Source organism: Amia ocellicauda, chromosome 10 (genome assembly GCF_036373705.1).
Source record: "Amia ocellicauda isolate fAmiCal2 chromosome 10, fAmiCal2.hap1, whole genome shotgun sequence".
In the NCBI taxonomy this organism is placed as follows: Eukaryota; Metazoa; Chordata; class Actinopteri; order Amiiformes; family Amiidae; genus Amia; species Amia ocellicauda.
Window position 1 is genome coordinate 12,266,638 of NC_089859.1, and position 26,442 is coordinate 12,293,079.

General features: G+C 40.1%; 2 protein-coding genes across 2 annotated transcripts; one reads left to right on the forward strand and one right to left on the reverse strand.

Moving 5' to 3' along the window:
• On the reverse strand, positions 1 to 5,840 carry selenot2 (selenoprotein T, 2). The gene is made up of 6 exons (XM_066714989.1): positions 5,478 to 5,840; positions 3,486 to 3,596; positions 3,210 to 3,336; positions 2,033 to 2,120; positions 1,659 to 1,805; positions 1 to 1,012 (listed from the first exon to the last, which is right to left on the reverse strand). Exons 1-5 carry the CDS (start codon positions 5,690 to 5,692, stop codon positions 1,684 to 1,686), a joined length of 663 nt encoding a protein of 220 aa, XP_066571086.1. The 5' UTR covers positions 5,693 to 5,840; the 3' UTR covers positions 1 to 1,012; positions 1,659 to 1,683.
• A 12,471-nt stretch (positions 5,841 to 18,311) lies between these two features.
• On the forward strand, positions 18,312 to 23,108 carry LOC136759883 (zinc finger protein 32). Its single transcript, XM_066714990.1, has 2 exons — positions 18,312 to 18,958; positions 21,968 to 23,108. The coding sequence occupies exons 1-2, from the start codon at positions 18,661 to 18,663 to the stop codon at positions 22,864 to 22,866; spliced, it is 1,197 nt and encodes a 398-aa protein (XP_066571087.1). The 5' UTR covers positions 18,312 to 18,660; the 3' UTR covers positions 22,867 to 23,108.
• The last annotated feature ends 3,334 nt before the right edge of the window (positions 23,109 to 26,442 follow it).

The window sequence follows — 26,442 nt, forward strand, 5'->3', positions numbered from 1 at the left end:
CACTTTCAACTAATGTACTTTATTGACTTAGATCAGGAGTGCACAACTCTGGTCCTGGAGGGCAGCAATACAGGAGGTTTTATAGCTTTTTGAATGATTAGCAGCTTAAAAATAAGGTAAGAATAATATTGGTTGAATTTAGCCAACATATATGTGAATACACTTACACAGTTCAGATGGATGAAAACCTAAGGACATTGCAGGCCTCCAGGATCAGAAAATTTTACAAATTAAAATATGCCTTTCAAGTGTCTGACATTTTGAGCTCCTGGGAGTGTTTCAATTAATTGCAACATAGCTCAGATTCATTACAGGCAATTTATAAACATACATTTCAGGAACATTTTGGAATTCCAACAGTTTAATTAAATAGTGGTTTTACACATCCCCCTTCTAAAAGTTATTCTGATGTGAGGTATTCATCAAGGAGATGAGAATTTCTGTTTTGCTAGTTGAATAGATTTCAGAACAGCAATATATGAAAGAACATAGAACTGAAATAAACACTACCTTTTACCGCAAAAGGTAAAACTTAATAAACACCTGAGTCATACTTTAACTTAACTAACATAAATTTCACCTATTCAAGCAAATTTTAACATTCAGCTAGAACTTTTTTTTTCCTTTAACAACTTGCAGATCCTCTCCCAAGAATAACAAAATTAAGATGATTAAAATGAAGCACATACACCTTGGCCCACATGTATATGACAAATAGAAAATCATGCTCTGCAAAATGGATTATGTTAACTTTCACTGAAGAGGCTGTCCAAGGAGAATTAATCAAATTATCATTTTCTTTTTCTTTTTGGAAATGCTGTAATAGCAGTCCAGCGAGATGATTGCCTTTATGTATGGTTTTGATTTCCGCAGGTGGAGCGTTTCCTAGAGCTGCAGCAGTGTGCACTGTGGCGGGGACATCCAGCCTGTACTCACAGCAAGCTGTTTGCAGCGCAGGCCTTCATTAAACCACAGGACAATCCCACAGATCTGGGAAACCTGCTCCGGCTGCCTGCAGGGAAAAAGAAAATAATTAAATCCAAGTTTAAAAAATGAATAATGAAGAGTCTTGGGCCACCCTGGGTTCCTGGTCTTCCACCTCTCAATCTGTTGAGGGGAGCACAGGGACTTTTCAAACAAATTACAAAAATAAGACAAGTGGATACATCCTGCAAGTTTATGGATACCGTATCACATTTTCTATAATTAGAACAAGGTAAATCGTATTGTGAATTATTGCAGGTGTATAGGGACATTTCAATTACCCTGTATTTATTAATTTTAAAGGCAGGGTGTGAACATTTTTCTGACAGGTTCTGAAACTGACATCTCATCAATATAATGAGCCATATTGCAACTGCTGATTTATGAGATTTACCATGGATTCATATGCCATAAACGTAAGATGTTAAGAATTTTAACCTGGCCTCTAAGAGGATACAAGAGATGCATAGTTACTCACAATCACTGAAAGCTAAACCTTTGAAAAAATGTAACAGCGAACAAAACATTATTTAATACATGGAGCTGTCAATCAGACTGTAGCAGTGACGGCCAAAAACTAATCATGTTCTTTCACAGGGCTTCATTAACTGCCAATCATTTGTAAAGATTGTCAACTGCTAAGCCATGATGGGCAGACTGGTTTAATTACTTACTAATCTGTCTGTTTGAAAACCAATGTTATGGAGTTGGAAAGGAGATCTTGTCTACTTGATTCATCTTCAGGTGATTATCCAGGATTTGAAAAAGCTCTTGGATGTTAGGCACATATCCCGACTGCAGCTTCGACCAGATGGGTACATCTTCAGAGAGTAGAGAAAGGAAAAGGAGGGGGGGGGAGGGAAATACAGAATCTAACTTTAGGAAACAAAAACAATATGAAAAATATACATAGACTAAAATAATGCATCTTATTTAAGGTAGAAATCTTAATATTTATTGTAATCGTTTAAAGATCAACATATTTGCCTCATTAAAAAAAAAATGTGTATCTTTCACAAAATGGGAAGCTTATGATAAAGGCACTTACCATTCAGTGTGATTTCAAAAGCACCCGTAGATAAGCACTGGGTCTCTAACATGTTGCTGAAGAAAAATGTCATGAGACAGGAAAAAATCTGATGAAAGAAAGAGAGGTATGTGTAAGAGGTTTTTTTTTTGGTCAATTCAACAAGAACCATTTTTCAACTTAAGATGACAAATTCATAAATGAAAAATCTAAAACAAATGGAACAAGTAAGTTTGTCACATCTGTGGTATATCTACATAACAATGGTTGTAGGTTGGTGTTGTTGCTGCCTTGTTTTTGGAGAGTCTTGTCCAAAAACAAGGTAGGATCACACCTCCCCCTGAATCTCCACATCAGACGCAGTGACTCATCCTACATTTTATCCGAAGGACAAACTGTGCATCGACAAACATAGGAGTCGCACACAAGAAAGACCATCGACGTAGGCAGAGGATTATTTGTTTGGTGTGTCTGGACTCATAGTTTTATCCTCATTAACACAACTCCATGTTGGAGCTGATCTGTGAAATTCATAAAGCAGATTTGCATCAAGCTTCCACGTTACAACAACTTTCAGGTGTGTGGGGTTCTGAAAAACATCCCCATGGGAGCCATCTGGCAGCTAATTTAATCGCACCAGATTTGTTTCTCCACTCACAGGGATCCTTAGAGAATAAGCTGAACACACATTTTGGGAACCAGCCTTCTACCATATTCAAATCTTGTTTAGAAACTCCTAGCAATGTATTAAGTAGACTTAATGTTAATAATAGTTTCATCATTTCATTTTCTTCACTACTTAATTATGAGCAACAGTCTGGTGAACCATCCAGATTAAGCATATGGAGTCGGAATTGAGCTCCTTTTTTCTGTGAGTATTAAAGTGCATGTGGTGTCAGTGTTTTTAAGACAAAAACACACCTATGTAATACACTGCAATGCATGAACACAGTTCTGCATAAAGATTCTAACAAATATTATTCTAAATAAATATCACTTTATTTAAATGTTACTTAAATAAAGGCATACCTGTTTGTGCCTGAAAAAACACTGGCTGGGAAAAACTGCTTTATGGGTTTGCCATGTCAGTCAAAATATATAAGGCTTTTGTATGACCTCTAAAGGAATGAGATACTTTCAAAAATGACTGGAGGACAAATACATTAAAAGATCAAAATGATTTAAAAAAATGTTTTACCTTATTCTCTTGACTCCATGTCCATATTCTTGGAGTGTCCATTCCAAGTACAGGAAAGGGATTATACCCACTCACAACCAGCGCAATTGCAAGAAGTTTAAAGTAGGAAATGAAAGATGCAATATATCTAGGAAAAAGCAAAATTAAAATGTTACACTGAAAAAAAAAATTAATGGTGAAAAGTGAAAAAATTTCTCACAGAATGATCCGAAACTATGGCAGTTATGCATGTATCACAAGTTAAGTAGGCTCCACTGTAAACATGCACAATCTTACCTGTATATAGGCTTGGCAGGGTAGTTCTCGCCTTCTATTTGGATGTCCGGGTACAACTGGCCAATAGACCGTGAATACTCCTCGAACACCCTACTGTACCCTCAGGATATGCTGAAAAGCAATTCACACACACTTGTGAAAATCAATGCTGTCTCCTCAGATAAAGACATGCTGAAATTATTGAAGAATGAAGTATAATGTGGTGGATTTCTTCAGTTACAAAATCCCACTGTAGGTAATGTTTCTATTAGGAGCCACAGCTGTCAATGATCAGTCCAGTTCAAGTAGTCTTTATTCAACTGAGTGCATGCAGGGAGGCACAAGCATCACCCATCAATATGCTTAGTGGAAATGCTTCTTGGGTGCAGTCTCAGATATAGCCATTTGTCACCTTAGGATCTATCATTATTATGCAGTGAAGCCTTTTATCACATAAACCCTGACATTTAACAACAAAATTCACATTTTTGGGAATTGAATTTACAGACTTTTGTGTCTGTGACATTCTCATGACTCTGAATTTGGCATTTTGCCTGATGTCAACACCATCTGGTCGTTGTCCATTATTTTGTGCAGAAGTATAAAAAAACAAAATCTCATAATATAAAACAGCATAAGTACATAATTAGCCTATAATACTGAGTTAATGGTGGAGGTTAAAACTGAGAACATATTGACCACTTCAACACAAAGGGTGTTTTAGTCATACATTTTAGTTAGGGTAGCCCAATATGTAGTCAGATGGGAGAGAAAAAAGGGAGAATATATACAGCTCTGGAAAAAATTGAGACAATTGCAATGTGTCTTAAATCAGCATCTCTACATGTATGGCAGCCATTCAATTCCATTCATATTTGTATTTGGAATTTGGGAGGAATGTTGTCAGTAGTTTATAGAATAAAACAAAAATGTTCATTTTACCCAAACGCATACCTGTAAATAGTAAAACCAGAGAAACTGATCATTTTGCAGGGGTCTCTTAATTTTTTCCACAACTGTATATATTTTTATATACAATTAAAATTGAACCAGTCATTGTCACACCCTAGTTTGGATTCATATAAAATAAAGACCTCTCTCCTTCCAGATGTTTATTTTATCTTTTACAAATCAACGGATTTCCAGCTGTCATCAACAAACACAAAAAGTAGTCACTTTAGAAAAGCTGCAGGTGTTATAATCTGAAATATGCAACGCTCTCAAACCTCTTGTTTAAGTGTTAGACAATAATAAATGCTGCCTTTTGGCCTAGTTATTTTTTCGGTAGTCAGAGTTGAGGCCAGTTCCAGTTCATTTCTAGTAGTAGAAAGTTAAATATAACATTTTTAAAAAATGATTACAGAATTGAAATTGGAATTGATTACATTAAATTCAGTTGGAAATGTAACTGAACTTAAGAAACTGACCACCAACTCTGGTTGAAATGGATGTGATAGACCCAGTTTACCTGATCCTAAACAAATTCAAATATTACAGCATATTTGAATGATGCATGTCTGCAGTAAAATTGAATAAATTGAAATATTGCATTTGTATCAATTGTTTGGGGTCATTGTTAGTTGAATTTCAATAAGAGCCGTTGAAACTCATGCTTACTCTTTACTTTAAAGTCTTCTCCTGAAGGCAAAGGATCAATGTTAAATGTATCTGAGCAGGTGTAAGTACCACAATGCACTGCAACAATTAACTGGCCTGTTTATGAAACAATCATCGAATTTACCTTCAATTACGTATGACATGTTCCTATGAATGATAGTAGAGGCTCGTTTGATATTATATAGATACAGTAACAAACCATTTCAATTGAAATTCAACTGACCGATTTCCCTGCACTTATTTATAGACGCATTAACATATTTATATAGCCTACCCTTTCAAATTATCCTTTGCATGAGTTAAATGACATGCATACCAAAACAATATAGTTGTATTTTAATAATTCATCGGTAAAATATTCTACTGTGCATCAACATAAGTAGACGATTTGCATACCAGAATTGAAACTTCAGCACTGGGCCGGTGTACATCTTCTGCTTGGCCGGCTTGTGAGTGTCCATGTCCCGCAGGCCGCCCGACCCTACGCCCAGGCTATCAGCGGCCTGCTGCTGCTGCTGAGCCAGGTTCTTTCCCATATAGATATCCCGCACAGTCACTACCGTGAACAGCAGCAATGCCGTCAAGATACCCGCCTGGCTATATTCCGCCATCCCACCCCGGGTAAGGGGATGCCCTGCGTGTACTGTAAACAATCCCCCAATAGCAATAAATATCGCTGCAGATCTTAATGAGACCGAACCGGGACAGATCGCCCAGCCTCCCCCACCCAGACCTGCCGTCGACGAGAAACCGTTCCTGTCTGGAGAACATGCTCCAGGTTATCCTGCTGATAGACACCACCAAGTGGCCGGAGGTCTAAATGGCGCTTACAATTTGCACGCTTAATAACTGTACCGGATGGTTTGGCAGATATGGAGCCGTTCAGGAGAAGAAAAAAAAAAAAAAAAAAAAAAAAAAAAATTATATATATATATATAGGTTTGTAGAAATATACATTGGTTTAGTTTGATATACGAGTCAAATGTATTCCACTTAATATATTTCTTAACCAATGCATATGTACAGTGCATCCAGAAAGTATTCACAGCACTTTTGTGATGCCTTATTCCAAAATTGATTAAATTCATTAATTTTCCTCAAAATTCTACAAATACCCCATAACGACAACATGAAAGAAGTTTGAAATCTTTTTAATAAATTTGCACACAAAAAAAAAAAAAAAAAAAAAAAAAAGCACATGTACATAAGTATTCACAGCCTTTGCTCAATACTTTGTTGAAGCACCTTTGGCACCAATTACAGCCTCAAGTCTTTTTGAGTATGATGCTACAAGCTTGGCACACCTATTTTTGGGCAGTTTCTCCCATTCTTCTTTGCAGGACCTCTCAAGCTCCATCAGGTTGGATGGGGAGCATTGGTGCACAGCCATTTTCAGATCTCTCCAGAGATGTTCAATCAGGTTCAAGTCTGGCCTCTGGCTGGGCCACTCAAGGACATTCACAGAGTTGTCCTGTAGCCACTCCTTTGATCATCTTGGCTGTGTGCTTAGGGTCATTGTCCTGTTGGAAGATGAACCTTCTCCCCAGCCAGAGGTCCAGAGCGCTCTGATGCAGGTTTTCAACAAGGATGTCTCTGTACATTGCTGCATTAATCTTTCCCTTGATCCCGACTAGTCTCCCAGCTCCTGCCGCTGAAAAACATCCCCACAGCATGATGCTGCCACCACCATGCTTCACTGTAGGGATGGTATTGGCCAGGTGATGAGCGGTGCCTGGTTTCCTCCAGACATGACGGTTGCCATTCAGGCCAAAGAGTTCAATCATTGTTTCATCAGACCAGAGAATTTTGTTTCTTATGGTCCAAGAGTCCTTCAGGCAAACTCCAGGCGGGCAGTCATGTGCCTTTTACCAAGGAGTGGTTCCCATCTGGCCACTCTACCATACAGGCCTGATTGGTGGAGTGCTGCAGAGGTGGTTGTTCTTCTGGAAGGTTCTCCTCTCTCCACAGAGACACGCTGGAGCTTTGTCAGAGTGACCATCAGGTTCTTGGTCACCTCCCTGACTAAGGCCCTTCTCCCCCGATCGCTCAGTTTTGCCGGGCGGCCAGATCTAGGAAGAGTCCTGGTGGTTCCAAACTTCTTCCATTTACGGATGATGGAGGCCACTGTGCTCATTGGGACCTTTTTTTTCTGTACCCTTCCCCAGATCTGTGCCTCCATACACTCCTGTCTCAGAGGTCTACAGACAATTCCTTGGACTTCATGTCTTGGTTTGTGCTCTGACATGCACTGTTAACTGTGGGACCTTATATAGACAGGTGTGTGCCTTTCCAAATCATGTCCAATCAACTGAATTTACCACAGGTGGACTCCAATCAAGTTGTAGAAACATCTCAAGGATGATCAGTGGAAACAGGATGCACCTGAGCTCAATTTTGAGTGTCATGGCAAAGGCTGTGAATACTTATGTACATGTGCTTTTTTGGGTTTTTTTATTTATAATAAATTTGGAAAGATTTCAGACAAACTTCTTTCACGTTGTCATTATGGGGTATTGTTTGTAGAATTTTGAGGAAAATAATGAATTTAATCCATTTTGGAATAAGGCTGTAACATAACAAAATTTTGAAAAAGTGAAGCGCTGTGAATACTTTCCGGATGCACTGTATGTGAACTAATATATTTATTAACCGATAGGCCTATATATATATGTATGAACTAATTTATATATATCTGAACCAATATATTTTTCTGAATCGATGTATATACATCTGAACAAGTATATATTTCTGATCCAATATAAAGCATACATTTCTGAACTGATGCATATTCTTCTGAACCGATGTATATATATCTGAACCAATATATATTTCTGAAGCGATGTATATATCTATTAAAAATTATGTTAATAGATACAATCCAATCAATATATCTAAACCATGTGTCTGAACCATAATTATGCAAAGTAATGTACATATTCATAGAATTATGATTGTTCCCCCCATAAAAAGATATGGATTCAGATTTATTGGTTCTGCGATTTAACCCTTCCCATACTATATGTGTTTAGAAAATGTACTTGTAAAAAAGTAATTAATTTACTATTTTATCCTTTAAAGCCTCCATTCATTTAGCACGATTTGATGTGCGATCCCACTATTCTCTCGGTTGCATTTTCATTCCAGACCCGGGCGACCGCATAACACACATGTCTATACGTATACAGCGTATGAACAGTATTTTAAACAGCAGTTATCTGTCCGTCTCCTTTTCTGTTTAGGAATTTAATTTGAAAAAAGGAAATCCTACCCCAAATGTTACATTCCCAATTGTTGGAAGGGAACATACACTCAAAAGGCAAGTTGAGTAACTGCTTAAAAATACATGTAAAAAAAGTGTAGAAGTAACTCGAGACATGGTGATCACTGGGTGATTGAATTCTTTATTTATGTATATTTTGATTAAAATATCTGGAGCTATAATCAATCTGCGTCCTCTTAGTCTTTGTAGAGAAGAGCATAAACTCAGATAGATGAAATAGTTGTATTAATGCATAGAAGTTATTTCAGAGGGGACGAGCGAGGCCCACAATGATGAAATGTAAAATATGCATATGCTTGTACACAAAGTACGATAATAATCTAAACTATTAGACAGACATGTAGTTGAATGGCCAAGGGTAGTGATGCACAGAGCCTCAGTGCCTCTTCCAGCCGATACAGCGACTGCATTGTGCGGACGAGCTGCTCCCGGCCGAGCAGCCACAGTTCACTATTGCAGGTGAGTTTTGCGACAGTGTCGGAAAAGTGAGAGGATCACTTCTGTTCAAATGTAGCAATAACCCAACTAGCAACCTAATGCATCGTCCATACGGAACAATGATCATCTTATCATATATCACATTGCAGCACAAAGGATGAATATAAAAGATCTGATCACTGCGGCTCTGGATGGGAAGGAGCCGCGGCTGCGTAATGCGTCACTAGAAGCGCGTCAGTCCAATTAGGGGTGACGCAGAGCCCAGTTCAATTTTACACTGGACACCCTCTGATTCAAAGAGGAAACACAAAAAACATGAACATCAGGAATGATTAGTATTATTTTCTAATGTGGTAGTGTATCTATCGCTATCTATCGCTTTCCCACCAGTTCGTCACACTCAGCTACACTACAGTGGTAGAGCATTGAAGATGACATTTGGAAATGATCATTGGACGAACGCGATGTCAATATTGTATTCGGGTTGTTGATTGGTTAGGAAGGACGTCCTCCCTTGGCGCATCTTTTTACGTGTGTTGGCCGATAACAGATACGCATGAACAAAAACGAAGTACATTCAATTGATATAAGAGATCCCGTCCTCCTCTGCCCCCCAGCACCGCTTCACACAGCCTGCCCTTTCCCCTCTGCCTGCAGGTGTCGCTGTTTAAGCATTATAATCAGAATTTCAATAATGGATTTTTTCCAAAGAGGAGAGAAATGATTTTAAAAATGATACTGAAATTTGGTAATGGTTTATTTCAGGCAATTACTCTTTTTTATATTTTGATCTCCCTCTTGCCTCTGAAAAATAGAGGAGGAGCAACCTCCTCTGCCTCTATGGACCAGCCTCCTCTGGCATGTATGTGTTTTACTTTAAAATGATGTTTCTCATTAATAACCCTAGGTATCAAAACTACTGTTGGGCTGCACTTGTGCTGTGTCCCTCTTAACATTAAAGTGTTCAATGTGCAGGATGCATTGGCTTGTGACTTCCTGAACGACCCTGAACTTCTAGATCTGGAACCAGTTCCACCGCTGACAGATATGAGGTACATTTGAACAGTTTTAACTCCATTCTGCCACTTTCTAATATTACAAAATTGACAGAATATTATATATGTTTGGTGCATCTTCAAATACATTAGCACTAAATTAGCACTTTGATCTCTTCAGTGTTACTTAAGGTAGTGAATGGAGTGCAGTGCACCTTGTGGATTTGGTAACAGCTCAACAAGAAAATACATTCTGATGTGAAAAATACATTCACGACGTTCCTATGTTATTGATTTATACAAAGGCTGAATCTTACATTCTTGATTAACTCTTCTTCCCCCCCCCTCGCTCTCTCTTCTGCAGGGAGCAGAAGGAATGTCATCGTGGCCTCAAGGAGTTTGATTGCTTGGCTATGCTGGGAAAAGGCACATTTGGAAAGGTATATCCCAGCCATCCGAGTCATCATGGTTGTAATGTGGGGCAGCTCCAAAGAATAGATTTCTGCTCGACACCACTTTTCCTAAAATATATCTTTGGACACTTTTGAACTGACACCCACCTTTTAACCTTGAACAGAAGCTTTGTCTGTGACTTACTTAGGTGCAGCATTAGTGAGGATGTATTACTAAATGCTTGTTTTGTGAATGTAGATCCTGGGTTTGAGAGGAGTTTGCTCATCTTGAATCTGTCTTGCTTTGACAGGTGCTGCTTGCCGAGCACAAGAGCTCTGGATCAATTGTCGCCATCAAGACCATAAAAAAAGCAGACGTTGTGGCCCGTGGTGACATCCACAGGTATGGCTTAATTTGTGTTCTAGTGAGGCTCCTGGGTTTGTAAGCAGAGATTGATAGATAAACCTGGTCATGTTTTTAATGCTACACAGCAAGGGACTGCAAGATCTTCGTTTACTTTTTTTACTTTCTTACTCTCACCTCAGGATCCTGTGTGAAAAGAGGATCCTGGAGACGGTGAACAAGCGAACCCTTTCTGGTTAATTTCTTCGGCAGTTTCCAGACGAAGGATCACTTATGCTTCGTCATGGAGTTCATGGCAGGGGGAAACCTCACGATGCACATGTACAGAGGGAAATATTCGGAGCCCCGGGCTGTGTAAGTGAACCATCAAGTTGGATGACGTGAGTTTAAAAAGCAATGATGAAAAAAATTGTAACTGTGTTGTTGGTCTCTTTTCTTGAACAGATTTTATTCTGCTTGCGTGGTGCTTGGTCTGGAGTCCCTGCACAAAAATAAGATCGCACACAGGTAAGTTATCACACATCAGCCATTTTGACAAACTGGGATGTGAGACATGTATGTTTCCTTTAATGGCTGACAGGAAAAAAAATAGTGTTCCTAGCAAGTCCTCTCTCTATTCTGCAATCCAAGTGATTATTCTGTATTTCCCAAGAAGGTACATAAGGACAACAAATAGTTTTGATTTCCAAGTTTAGCACTATTTATACACTCACCTAAAGGATTATTAGGAACACCTGTTCAATTTCTCATTAATGCAATTATCTAACCAACCAATCACATGGCAGTTGCTTCAATGCATTTAGGGGTGTGGTCCTGGTCAAGACAATCTCCTGAACTCCAAACTGAATGTCTGAATGGGAAAGAAAGGTGATTTAAGCAATTTTGAGCGTGGCATGGTTTTGCTGCCAGACGGGCCGGTCTGAGTATTTCACAATCTGCTCAGTTACTGGGATTTTCACGCACAACCATTTCTAGGGTTTACAAAGAATGGTGTGAAAAGGGAAAAACATCCAGTATGCGGCAGTCCTGTGGGCGAAAATGCCTTGTTGATGCTAGAGGTCAGAGGAGAATGGGCCGACTGATTCAAGCTGATAGAAGAGCAACTTTGACTGAAATAACCACTCGTTACAACCGAGGTATGCAGCAAAGCATTTGTGAAGCCACAACACGTACAACCTTGAGGCGGATGGGCTACAACAGCAGAAGACCCCACTGGGTACCACTCATCTCCACTACAAATAGGAAAAAGAGGCTACAATTTGCACAAGCTCACCAAAATTGGACAGTTGAAGACTGGAAAAATGTTGCCTGGTCTGATGAGTCTCGATTTCTGTTGAGACATTCAGATGGTAGAGTCAGAATTTGGCGTAAACAGAATGAGAACATGGATCCATCATGCCTTGTTACCACTGTGCAGGCTGGTGGTGGTGGTGTAATGGTGTGGGGGATGTTTTCTTGGCACACTTTAGGCCCCTTAGTGCCAATTGGGCATCGTTTAAATGCCACGGCCTACCTGAGCATTGTTTCTGACCATGTCCATCCCTTTATGACCACCATGTACCCATCCTCTGACGGCTACTTCCAGCAGGAAAATGCACCATGTCACAAAGGTCGAATCATTTCAAATTGGTTTCTTGAACATGACAATGAGTTCACTGTACTAAACTGGCCCCCACAGTCACCAGATCTCAACCCAATAGAGCATCTTTGGGATGTGGTGGAACGGGAGCTTCGTGCCCTGGATGTGCATCCCACAAATCTCCATCAACTGCAAGATGCTATCCTATCAATATGGGCCAACATTTCTAAAGAATGCTTTCAGCACCTTGTTGAATCAATGCCACGTAGAATTAAGGCAGTTCTGAAGGCGAAAGGGGGTCAAACACAGTATTAGTATGGTGTTCCTAATAATCCTTTAGGTGAGTGTATATGTATACTTTACATGTGTACTACAATGTGTTTTTTTCCAACTTTCCTTAATTGTTCTTGCTAGGAGTGGGTGTCACCGACAGGATGAGTGCAGTCTGTGGGACTCCCCTCTATATGGCTCCAGAGGTACTGTTGCGGGAGCTGTACACCCGCGCTGTTGATTGGTGGGCACTGGGCGTGATCACTTTTGAAATGCTGGTTGGCGAGGTGGGTGTTCTTAACACAACTTCATTTTTATACCCCTTGATTTTGGAAATACCAATCTATACCAAAATGTAATCTTCTAGCTCTTAAAACTGAAACACAAGTTAGTATTTCATTTCATACAGCTCTCTCCTGCACACAGAACCGAAAGCACATGCCTTTATTGCCAGGTTAAGATCGCAACTCTTTCAGGACACTTTGTTCACCAGGTTCAGTTCTCAGTAGGATTGCGGTTATTGCAGCCATGCATTTTCCTTTGTATTGTATAATTGATCTGCTTTAATAAGTTATGGCTAAGTTGTGAATTGACCAATTTGTTGTGCAGTGTACAATATTTGTGACTTTTGCATCCCTGGGCTCAGATTTTGAATATTCAAAGGTTCGGTCCGGAGTAAGCCTTTAATGTGCTCTCCTCTCTTTCTCCCTGTGCCCGTAGCCTCCTTTCTTTGGTGAAGGTGTACAGGAGGTGGTTGACAATATCGTTAACCAAGAAGTACAGTACCCCAAGTTCCTGTCTGCAGAAGCTTACTCCGTCCCGACACAGGGGCATTTTATACATTTCAAACAGACACACAAAAGAAATCTTTCCTACACAATTAAACTCACATACACACAAACCACATACAGCTAATTATAAAAATCCCCCTGTCTAAATCCAACCCCAGTCCCGTGCATAAGTCCAATGTCAACAATGCTTCCCATGTCCATAGTGCACCCAGCTCTCCTTCTGGAGGGATAGCCTCGAACTAGTATGTCCATTAATTCATCAATTAGCAGCGGTTGTCCCTGTCCATCCCCGCGAACTCCAGTCATTCAAAAGAGAGGGCGTTCCTAAATTGCTGAACCCCAGTTATCCTCTTCACATTCCTTTATACCTGATGCAGTAGGCTTTTTAAAAGAGAAAGGTACTTAACTGGCCAGCGGAACACTCTACCGGACCCCTCGCCCCATCAAATCTCCAGCCGGCTCCTCTCCTTCTGCTGCGCTATGCAATCCAACACCTGCCCGCACGAGCAAGACAAATGCCCCGCTCTAGAGCATCACACAGTGATATTGCGGAGGGGGAAATTCTGAAATACGGGGGTGTACGTCTATTAGGGTATGCGTGTCTATTAGGATGAATACAGCATTATAAAATAGTCTAATGAGCTTCATGACTCTTCTAGCAGAACGGGAGGCACAGGTAAGTTAAGTTCCAGGCAGTATGGATGCATTGAAAGACAATAAAAATAAGTTCTTAAACAAAAACAAGAATGGTTGGTTTCTTCTGTGAACATGTGGGTTATTGAAAGGGAGGGGATTTTGCATTTCATTTGCTCTTGTTCATCCAGGAATTTGATGACCACCAATCAAAACCCTTCCTAAGAGTGAGAAGCAGGGACTGTGTGGCCATCTGTAGTCGACACAATATTGTTATTCCTTGAACTGCACAACCGGTGTCGTCTTGCGTTCCTCCTTGTCTCTCATCCCTCACATTGATTTAAAACTGACTGCCGCATTAGTGGTTAATGTACAGTTCTCCCTCTCATTACAATGAGTCACTCTGGGTGACAGACTGTTTTGTTTCTTTAAAGCATTTTTGTCTCAGGGTTGGAAAACCTTCTGATTCCTTTCGTTTTAAAAAACAGGGATACTTGAGGAACAAATCCCATTTGCTTATTTTAACTTACTAGCTAATTAGCTAATGTAGCGTTAAGGGGGGGTGTATTTTGATAGAGCATTCCAGCCCTGAGCTGGAGCTCTGATCTAAAGAAGACTTCTCCCCCCAAAGTTACCAGAAATTCTGAGCTCATCGGCCCATGAACTGTTCTATGTCAAAATGACAGTTTAGGGAGTCGACTCACCTAGAATGAGCCAAATGACTTGGAATCCCTGCTGTGAAAATGTCTGGGGAATATGGTGTGGAGGTAATATAACCCTTTGAAGTGGGCGAGAGCCGAAATCCTGAAACAGAGCTACGAACCCAGGCAAACCGGCATTTCCAAAAGATGGCATGGATTTGCATCAGGCATGAATTGAGCCTCCTCCAACAGGACACTGGGGGCTGGCACAAATCCAACCTCACAAACTCAAGAACCAATCGCCTATGAACTGAAGGCATAATAGGCAACACACAGCACTTTCTCTCTCTCTCTCACCTGAACCAGTAACTCGCTGCCTCAACTCAACTTGCCTGTTGCCAGAACCAGGACCGGAAACCAACCAAGTCTTTGCCAGCAACAGAAGAGTTCAACTGGGAGAAGGAGATTGAGCCGTACAAAGAAATCTTTAAAGAACTTTATTAAGTATAGAACTTTAGAACCTGCGCCTGCCCGCCTGTACCCACCTGATCAGTGGAGTGTATGCAGCTGGACAAAGTCAACTGCAATACGAAAGTGTTCAGTCATTTAAATAGCTATTGAGTCTTAAGAAACTTGACCATTGGAAACGAACAGGGCCCTGCTTTCCTCAAAGACTTTGTCTTCAAGTAACTATGGTGGAAAACCCTGCTTGCCAAGAAGACATCCTGTGCACACCCTTGGAGCCTTCAAACCAGTGGAAAATCTGTGTGGAAAACACTCTGTTTTTCGCGAAACCCCAACTTCCAGGAGCATCGACTAAAGTGGAAATTATTGGAAAAAGCCGAACCGGACTGCCTTTGTTCCAAACCACACGGACCTCGTGCCGTGTGTTTATATTTGAGCCATAACTAGTGTGGTGCTACATTTTATCTTTGTTTTTAATAAATTTGAGAATGTATATCTTTGGAATTGGTGTCTGCGTCCAATTATTGCAGAAATTGAGTTCTACAAGATTATAGGATTCTTGATAAGGTGATACTTAAATTCACTTCTTTAACTGAAATGTGTACCTTACGCTACATTTGATAAGCTGAACTTGGACTGTCCCGTTAAAGTAACGAGAGAAAAAAAACATACAGCCAGCCAGCTATCTGATTTAGTTACACATTAATGAGGAATAAGCCTTGTAAAAAAAAATGCAACATTGATGAATGAGTGCATCTAGGAGGAAATAGCAGAAACAGGAAGAGATGCAAGAGGAGATGAAGGGTTGAGAATAGCGAAAAGACAGGAAGATCTAGGCATCATCTGCATAGAAATGGTAGGAGAAACCATGGGATGTGATAAGGAGGCCCAGAGAGCATGTGTAGAGAACAGGAGGGGGCCCAGGAAAGAGCCTTGGGGTATGCCTGTGAGGAGTGGTTGAGTTGTTGAACCTCGCCATGTCACTTGGTAGATCCAGGTGTTGAGGTAGGAGGAGAACCAGGCGAGAGCATTTCCAGAGATTCCGAGATCAACGAGGCATGAGAGGAGGATGGAGTGATTGATGGTGCCACAGGCTGTGTAGAGATGAAGGACGATTAGGACTGAGGAGAGGGAAGCCGCCCAATCACAGTTTGACTGCTAGGAGAGCAGTTCTGGTGGGGTGGGCAGTGCGGAAGCCGGATTACAGAGGATCGAGGAGTGAGTGATGGGCAAGAAATGAGACGTCATGGGATGTCACAGAGAGAGTGGAAGGGGAGTAGCCTCTGGAGAAGTTGAGGTCCAGCTGGTGACCTGCCCTGTGAGTGGGGGGAGAGGGAAAAGTTGAAAGAGTGGAGGAGGGGATGAAGTCTCCCAGGAGGATGGTAGTGGAGGAGAGGGAGGAGAGAAGAAGTCCAGTTCATCCAGGAAGGAGGTGAGTAGACCAGGAGGACAGTAGAGAACTAGAAGGAAGAGGTGACATGAGTTCTACTGCAAGGAATTCAGTGCTGTTAGTTGAGACCGAGGAGAGAAAGGGTGGGACAGTGAATGGGAGAGCAGCAGTCCTGTCCCTCCTTCCCACATGGTAGGACGAGGGGAGTGGGACAGTACAAATAGAGGACAGGGCTGCAGCGGTAATAGAGTTATCAGGGGAAATCCATGTCTCGTTGAGAGCAAGGAAATACAGAGAGGTGGGAGGCAATAGCGGAGATGAAGTTGGCTTTGTTGGAAGCTGTGGCAGTTCCACAGGCCTTCTGAGAGGGGAATGGAGGGGAGGGAAGATTAGTGAAGGCAGAGAGATGAGTTTGGAGGGATTAGGGAAGCAGTGGCGAGCAGGTGACTGCCGAGAGGAAGCAGATTGGAGGACAGGAATCAGAGAGATGGTCATAGCTGCCTAGTGTTGATGTGCAGCTTCTCCTCGCTGAAGTCTGGCAGCTAGAGTCATTGCCTTTGAAAGCCTTTGGATGGGGGGGCACTGAAGACTGCTGGTGCGGAGGTCCTGGAGACCATTAAATAGTCCACCTGTAACTAACTGGATAATGGGTCATTTGAAACCAGGAAACAACTATATACAAACTATATCTCTTTACTAACAGGCAAATTAAAAACTGGGTATACAATATGTGCAATTTAGGCAATAATACAACTGTCACAACATCAAAAAGCAATCACAATATAAAGTCAATATCCATATAATACGTCATTCAATTTCATAGTCAGATCATTCCTCATACTTTTATCCAAAGGTTATATTCTCATTACAGCAATGAACATTCATATAAAAACCAAATAAACTATACGATGAATAAGCACACCAAGTAGATCAGATAACCACACATCCTAAACAGCAATTCTAATATAAAAAGCAATACACAAACTCCAATATAAACCCACTAACACCAAATTGGTTAATTGCCATTTTAGATTAGTTAACGTAGTCCTACTCCTGCTACGGACTCACTATGGATAGTACCATACTAAGTGGATAATTATTATTACTACTACTGCTACTAATAATAATAATATTAATGATAATAAAAAATTAAGGAAAATAAATAATAGATCATAGACCGTTCATGATACTTATTTATATTATATGATTATTGTTATTCCATCCATCCATCCATCTTTGAAACCACTTATCCTGGTGAGGGTATTATTGTTATTATTATATACAGCAACAGCACAGGGGATACTACTACTACTACTACTACTACTACTACTACTACTACTACTACTAATAATAATAATGCTTTTATTCCAATACTATACAGTCTTTGATTGCACAGTGTTCTAAGCTAGAAAAATATCTTAAAATAGGTGTTACATCATATCTCTTTAGACAATAGAGCTGAATGATTATTGATGTTGTGCTTTTTTCAACAATATATTTGTTAAGGTCAATTTAATATATATATATATATATATATATATATATATATATATAGTACAACAATCATTTGTAATCAAATTGTGACTAATTTGTGATTGGCTGCAGCATCTGAAATACAATTTCCTAAAACCTTTAAGAAACACATATTTACACAATCTGTATGATTGATCATTTATTCTCCTTCACTTAAAACACCAATGACAGGTATTAAATGTACCCAATCAAAATGTGAACAAAATAATCTGTAAAAATATTATCATGATGACTCAACTTGTGTTTATGACATGTGATTGTCCTCCAAGTGACCTTGTACCCTCCAATGTAACTCCAATGACATAATATGTTTGGGACAGTTATTACACTAAACTTATTAATATATTTACATTCTTTAATATATGTTTTACTAGTCTATTAGGTCAAGTAAACATATACTAATACCTCTTAATTATTAAAACTAGGAATAGTCAATATATTGTACAAGATATTCGGATGACCATTTTGATGGAGAGTACATTAACCACCGCAACTGCAGAATGACCCAAATGTATTAAATGTCCTTGAACAAAGACATAAGGACATGTCCTTCATCACGTTTTGCTGTGGACCACTACACTTAAAAAAGAATGAAAGTTAGTGTTTTTGATTTCCGGGCTGGTTCAGGTATGTGATCTCTTTAGGACGCCCCCCTGCGAGCCGCAACTTCCCTCTGGCTTCGGCACCTGGGAGGACCGGCAGCCCTGTTTCTCTTCTCCAGCCTCGCATTTCATATGATCTCTGCTTGAGGTGAAATAGTGAAGAAACGTCGTGTTTGAACGCAGTGCACTGAACTGAACCCGGGACGATGCTTCTAGTCGAGGGCTTCAGACAGCGCCTGTCCTCGGCTCTGGGCGAGCTGGCCAGGGCCGCGCTGTGTGAGGCGTGCGGGGCGCTGGCGGAGCTGCTGGCCGAGCACCGAGTGGAAGTCACCCGCTGGCAGCGAGAGAACCGGGCGCTGAAGCGGAGGCTGCGGGAGCTGCAGGCGGCCAGGCGGTGCGAGGGGAGCCGGAGCTCTGAAGCGGACGCACAGCCGCAGAAGAGCCCAGGAAACGGGGGACTAGAGCAGAGCTGCGGAGAGAGAGAGCCCAGAGGAGCTGCTGCGGGTAACAGTTGGCCTGTTTATTGTTGTATGTATGGTGGGACAGTACTGTTTCCTTTAGATTGATAATGGTTTTATTTTGTTCATTCCGTTTTGTCTGTAAACGGTTCATACTTACTCCTGTCTGGCGGAGACTTGTACAGTTACTATTTCAGTCGGCACGAACAGTGTACGGGTTGAGTGTTTTTGGGGAACAGGTGTTTGGAAGGGAAATTGTCATGTATTATTCTTTGTAAGTACTGTATAGATAATACACTATTTTGGTTAATTGCAGTTATAACATTTATACATGTAGATTATTTAAATCCCCTCGTGTTGTTAAAACACACAGACTGAGTTTGTAGGTCAAGTTTGCACCAAAAGGCTTCAGGAATCAGCCTGTGTATAGAAAGAAATATCCAGTTTAACACTGTATTTATGCTTGAAACCTTGATATTCAAGTGTAGACATGACAACTAAATATCCAAGTTCACAATCGCAGCCTGCTTGTTATCCAACATTTCCTTTTCTTTCTCCACCTTCCTCTTCTTTAAGGAACTGTAATTCAAATAGGATGTAAGCAAGTTTAAACAGTACATGTTCCAACAGGCTACAAATAATATAGGTGGCTGAATTATTAATCTATATTTCTATATGGTATATTGTTGGCCAGCACAGAGCTATGTGTAATATCTGCATCAGTCTGGGATCAATTATATTGAACACCACAGCGTTTTGGGTCATTGACATTGATGCAATTAAAAAACAATTAAGTTATTTGCAATTATTTGTCAGGCTTCCTCCCTGGCTTTTGCAGACACAGCAGTATTGGTTTTATTCAATATAATGTCCTTTGCCTCCTCATACCCTTCCATAATAAGCGCTGAAATATGGCAAGCCAAATTATCATTGAGATATCTTAAATTCACTTAAAATAATTCCAGATATCTTGAAATATTCAAAGATATCTGCAAATAATTTAAATATCTTATTGTAAAGTACATTTAGAGATCTTTAAATCATTTGCAGATATATCTACATTATTTAAAGATATCTCTGAAAAATGTAAATGACAGTTTAGCAGATCTGTTAAGCCAAATTAACATTTAGAGATCTTAAGATAATTTGGAGATATCTGCAAATTATTTAGAGAGATCTTAAAAAGCATCTTAATTAGATATCTGTAAATTGTTTAAAGATATCTGAAAGTCAATTTAGAAAGATCTCAAAATATTTAAATTATAATTTGCTTGCCATACTGAAATAGGCAGAACGCTCTTTTGCCATCGCCAAATTATAGTTTCGGCATGCAACTGAGCACACTAATCCTCAATGAGCGAAGTCTGATTTAAGCTAATGAGCTAATTAAATCCAAGATGAACATTAGAAGAAGGGGGTCAGTCAATTTAGCCTGAATTTGTTAAACCACATAAGAAGAATGGACACCTGCAGTAATCCACACATCAAACAACAACATTAATAATCTCAAGCATATGTTAATTATTATGAATATAGTAACCCTATTTGTACATCTTTATTTTAACAAAGTGTAGTCACTTCTGATATATAACACTGCAACATATTATCTATCTCTGTAGGTTTAAAAAGGGTTCTGCAACATGAGTGATCTTTTCTTCACTTCATCTGAAAGGACGGATCCGTGTTAACCTGGGTTTATTGTTTGTAATATACTTGTTCGCCTTCTTATTCTACCTCTACATATGACTTAATGTATGTATGTGTTTTCAGTGTAGTTCACAAATTGTTACTTGTTATTGTTACTGCCATGTCCCATATGGCTTTGCATTGGCACTTGCAGATACTGCTGCACTGCATTTGTTTTTGGGTTTAGATCATTCATGGCGGGCTAAACACCATCAAAACGGTGAGTTCTGATCTTGCTCCCTACTTTCGCCTACGACAAAGACTCACTTGTGTTGAGAAGCACATGTCTAATTGTAAGTACATCTTTGCGCTCTACAATGGTTGCTCTGGCTCATGAAACACTAAAAGTAGTAAAAGTACTCCACTACATTAATTTTTAGGACTATGTGTTATGATGTTTATTTCAGCTCTAATATGTTTATAGCCCGTCATTTACATAACATTTGTTAAATATATATATTTTTTTTAAACTGTAGCTATTTTTTTTACGGTAATAGTGTCAATACAAAATGCCCCTCAACCTACAACTAAATAAACTACATCCACATCCGCATGGATTTCATGCTTTAAAATCTACATTCGTGAATTTGTCAGCTCAGTCACATCTCTAGAAATGCATTTAATTTTTTCATAATCATAACTTTCATAATTCAAACTTATGCTATTTATCTTGGAAAAAAGGTGATAGTGTTGTTATATAGTTTGTATAATCATGATCAACAATGCAGAAACACTCTGTAGTTTGTATGCTTTCATTTTAATGGTTGTGGCCCTTATAATGGAAGGACTACACTTTTGTGCGGATTTAGTGGTTTATATTTTCTCAAAACTTTTCTGCATAGGCTAGATTCTATAAAATGCACAATATTTATTCATTTTGTATGCTTTTTTCACTCAACAACTTCTACCCAAAATAACATTTTCATCTCAATATTTTTTTTAAAAACCTGCATGTTTTATGGACATTTGTGGAGTGACTTTTTTTTTTTTCGTTTATTTTATCCTATAAACCTTTCATTATTTGTATCCTGTGCCTCAAAACAAGCTGGTCCTTTTTTCTACAAAACAGAAGCCTCCTGCCAGTTGATTGGTGGCAAATCCCATTGGTTCCCTCCTACAGTCTGCAAGTCTAACATACCGCTAACACTCACTTATTGGTACTCACTCTTATCAGCTAGGTTTTCCCAGAATAGAAAAAAAATGCTAGCACTTTGTATCTTTGAAAGTTCTTAAGTCAGGGACCTACATAAGTTATTAATGTGATGATTTGATTTCTTGATGACTAGTGTATATTAAATTATAATGTTAAAGTGCCTGTCCTCAGAGCTGCTGTTGTCAGTACTCTTATTGTCTCTTGTCTCTCCACCAGGATCTGTAGAGGCCAGCACTCTCCCTGACTCTGGGGAAAGGACTCCCACTGAGCAGCAGCACTGTAAGCAGGAGTGGGGCTCCAGCCTGAGGCAGGACACAGAGCCCACAGATACTGAAGATAAACAGGGGCTAACTGAGCAGTCCAGGGGAAGACGGAGTGAAGAGGAACTCAGTGGCCTGGAGTCTGGCCACAGGGAAGAGCCCAAGACTGAGGGGTCAACACCGGGTCGACAAACAGAATCCATTGCCTTGGGGACAGAGCTCAGTGAAGGGAGTGACCGTGCAGGGAGGGGTGAGAGCCCATCGACACAGTGTAGACCACTGCATCCCAGACCCTCCAGCTCCCACACTCCCCCCTCACAACAAATTCAGAAACACCAGGGCCGCCATTGCTGCTCCCAGTGTGGGAAGACTTTTGGTAACATTGGAAGCCTTAAAGAACACCTGTGCATTCATCCAAGAAAAGGACTTTACTTCTGCTCCCAGTGTGGGAAGAGCTTCAGTGTGTTAGGAAGCCTTAAATCTCATCAGCGCATTCACACAGGAGAGAAACCATACTGCTGCTCGCAGTGTGGAAAGAGCTTCAGTAGCTTAGGAAGCCATACGGATCACCAGCGCATTCACACAGGAGAGAAACCATACTGCTGCGCCCAGTGTGGGAAGAGCTTCAGTAAGTTAGGAAACCTTAAACGTCACCAGAGCATTCACAGTGGAGTGAAACCGTACTGCTGCGCCCAGTGTGGGAAGTGCTTCAGTGTGTCAGGAAACCTTAAATCTCATCAGCGCATTCATACAGGAGAGAAACCATACTGCTGCTCCCAGTGTGGGAAGAGCTTTAGTAACTTAGGAAGCTTTACATATCACAAGCGCTTTCACACAGGGGAAACTCCCTGCTGATGCTCCCAGGCTTCAGTACATTAGGAAACCATAAATCTCACCAGCACACTCGCACAGTTAGTAGATCACACAATAAAAGAAAGTAGGAGAAAGGGGTGGGCGATATTAACTGAAATTTATATTACAATATTTTCCATCGTCCGTATGATAACATTGATATCACGATACACAAATTTGATGAGCCCCTCTAATAATAATAAGAATAATAATAAAAACCTGAAAAGGTGAGGCATTGGACATAGTATGCACCTGAATTTGTTTTATTGTGCAAATGTTTTTTTAGTTGTTTTTTTTCTGTAGCAAAATTGTGCAAACGCACAACTTAGATAAACTACCCATGGCAGTTGTACTCTGTTTTTCAACTGTCACTTTAATTTCACCCTTTTAATCGACTAATGCATCACTCTGTTGGCTTGTTTACTCAGGGTTCGTTCACATCTCGCAGACTTTCCTCATTCTATGCAGAATATGACCATTAATTCAATGAAGGCTCAGAATTTCTACAGTAAGTGTGAAGGACACTGATCTGATATTCCAGTAATACATATTGGGCGGAAAACTTATTAACCATATGAACCAGCATGTAAAAGTAAAGTGGTAAAATCTTGTATTTGACCTGAAACAAGAGGTCAAAGTCCAATAGCAAAAGCGACTCTAATCTTCAATCTGAAAGCAGTTTTATAAGGCAGAGAAACATTGAACCCAAAAGGAAGTTCAAACTTTTTTTTTTTTTCCCCAAAAGAACACATTTGGGCACCTATGACATGATTCGTGATGACTGGGAAGGGTATTGTAAACTCTAACCCTGAAATGCATGAAAATCTTATTTGACCTGGAAAGCGGTCATGCATGGATACAGCTTACATGGTTTTCTATATATGTTCTATTGTGGCCATCATTGTATCTGCCACCCATAAGACGTTATAAGCCATCAAAGTCAACATGTGTTTTGGCAATATCCCATGATCCATAGCTCCGATTGGAAAATAGAAAGCATTTCTGGAAACTTCATACTGTTTCCTATCTATATTCCTTAGTAACATTACTGATAACACTGTCCTGAAAGCAGTAATGAGATCTGAGGACACTTTCTAAAGTAACCAACCTGCAGTATCCAGTTCTGAGAAGGTCAGTGGTCAGAAGTAATGATATATTCATTTCATATTATTTCCTATTGGTGATCAATTGTAAGTATGATGCTAAAAGCAACCTATCAGTAGTTATTAGCTGTCAAATGTTTTGTGGTCCTTGGGGATGAGCAATCAGCACCAAAAGTAATAGCAGCCATTTTCAGACATAATACAGAAAGTGTGCAATGTGTCATTTTAATTGTTGAAAAAACGGTAGGTAAACTTTTACAAAAAGTGGTCAGAAACGAGAAGAAGAAAAAGAAGAAGCAGCAGCCAGAAAAATAAACTGAGAAAGAACAAGAGCTGCATTTTACAATGCACATCGTGTCCATAAATCCTTCAACAATCCAATATTTTTAGTAGATCTTTTACCCCATCTAGTGGTTGTGTAATGTACACAATCAGATTTAGGAAAGAAATGGTTTAATTTAAATGTAGTTCATATTATATGTAAATATATCAGAAGTATGCAAATGGTAACCATATTGTAGAATGATCCATATCTATCTCTCTCTCTCTCTCTCTCTCTCTCTCTCTCTCTCTCTTTCTCTCTCTCTCTATATATATGTGTGTGTGTATATATATATATATATATATATATATATATATATATATATACACACACACACACACATACACCGATCAGCCATAACATTATGACCACCTGCCTAATATTGTGTAGGTCCCCCTTCTGCCACCAAAACAGCCCTGACCCATCGAGGCATGAACTCCACTAGACCTCTGAAGGTGTGCTGTGGTATCTGGCACCAAGACGTTAGCAGCAGATCCTTTAAGTCCTGTAAGTTACGAGGTGGGGCCTCCATGGATCGGACTTTGTTTGTCCAGCACATCCCACAGATGCTCGATTGGATTGAAATCTGGGGAATTTGGATGCCAAGTCAACACCTTGAACTCGTTATTCATCAGACCAGGCCCCCTTCTTCCATTGCTCCGTGGTCCAGTTCTGATGATCACGTGCACATTGTAGGCGCTTTCGGCAGTGGACAGGGGTCAGCATGGGCACCCTGACTGGTCTGCGGCTACGCAGCCCCATACGCAACAAACTGCGATGCACTGTGTGTTCTGACACCTTTCTATCAGAACCAGCATTCACTTTTTCAGCAATTTGAGCTACAGTAGCTCGTCTGTTGGATCGGACCACACGGGCCAGCCTTCACTCCCCACGTGCATCAGTGAGCCTTGGCCACCCATGACCCCGTCGCCGGTTCATCGCTTTTCCTTCCTTGGACCACTTTTGATAGGTACTGACCACTGCAGACCGGGAACACCACACAAGAGCTGCAGTTTTGGAGATGCTCTGACCCAGTCGTCTAGCCATCACAATTTGGCCCTTGTCAAAGTCGCTCAGATCCTTACGCTTGCCCATTTTTCCGGCTTCTAACACATCAACTTTGAGGACAAAATGTTCACTTGCTGCCTAATATATCCCACCCACTGACAGGTGCCATGATAACGAGATTATCAGTGTTATTCACTTCACCTCTCAGTGGTCATAATGTTATGGCTGATCGGTGTATATCTATATATATAGTAAGTCAGTATATCAATTCCTAGAGAAGAGCCGCAACTAATATTTTCTTTGCAACATTATACACACGTGGATTTTGATATATCAGACCCTTCATTACATCTCTTATGAGAAGCTGGAGGCAGGGCTTAATGGTAGGCCCAGTATGAAGACAGAATGTCAACAGACTTCATCAAGACCCAAATAGTCAAGAGAATATTATAAGCATGTTTCTTTCCACATCTTTGATTCACACATCAAACTTCTTTTAAAGGACATGAATAGCACTGCTCTGTGTATGTTGATGAGAATACAAAATTATTTGGGATGAAAATACACTGATCCATCGACCCAAACCTCTCATGCTAGGTTCCTTTACTACATAGCAAGCTACCAGGACCCTCACCAGATATGCACCAAATACATGATCCATTATGTGAAATGTAAGTGGTAGGTCCAGGGAAAATGTAAGAACTTCATTGTTTGGTCATTGTACAATTTTAGAAGACATTTGTAAATAATCTAATGGAGGAACAAAGGCTGATTGGGCCCTTCCTTTTGGGTTCAAATTACAGGTTTTGGGGTATTTAGCTTAATTTATGTATGATTGCTGTATGAGTTTGTTTGCAGCTCTTTTGGTGGTTAGAGTATTATGGATTGTATTTTTCTCATGATTGATTGAATTGTTTGATTGCGCTGCTGTTTGTTTAAGACCTCACTTTACCCAAGAGTATGCTTGCAGGTGCAGGCAATGGCTAGGCATTTGAACCCACGAGTGTAGCCCCCCAAATATATAAATAAACAAAGCTTGTTAAAATTCAAATTGGCCTAACCGTATTATCAAACCATTCCAATCATCTGTTTGTGCTGTGTAGCAAAGTTAGGTGAAAAGCAATACCCTGTAAGGGGTGGATTTAT

Excerpts from the sequence above, each read along its gene's own strand:
- LOC136759883 (XM_066714990.1), top strand. The coding sequence starts at position 18,661 with ATGCTTCTAGTCGAGGGCTTCAGACAGCGCCTGTCCTCGGCTCTGGGC. Across the intron at positions 18,959-21,967 it reads GCCCAGAGGAGCTGCTGCGG|GATCTGTAGAGGCCAGCACT; the intron begins GTAACAGTTGGC and ends TCTCTCCACCAG.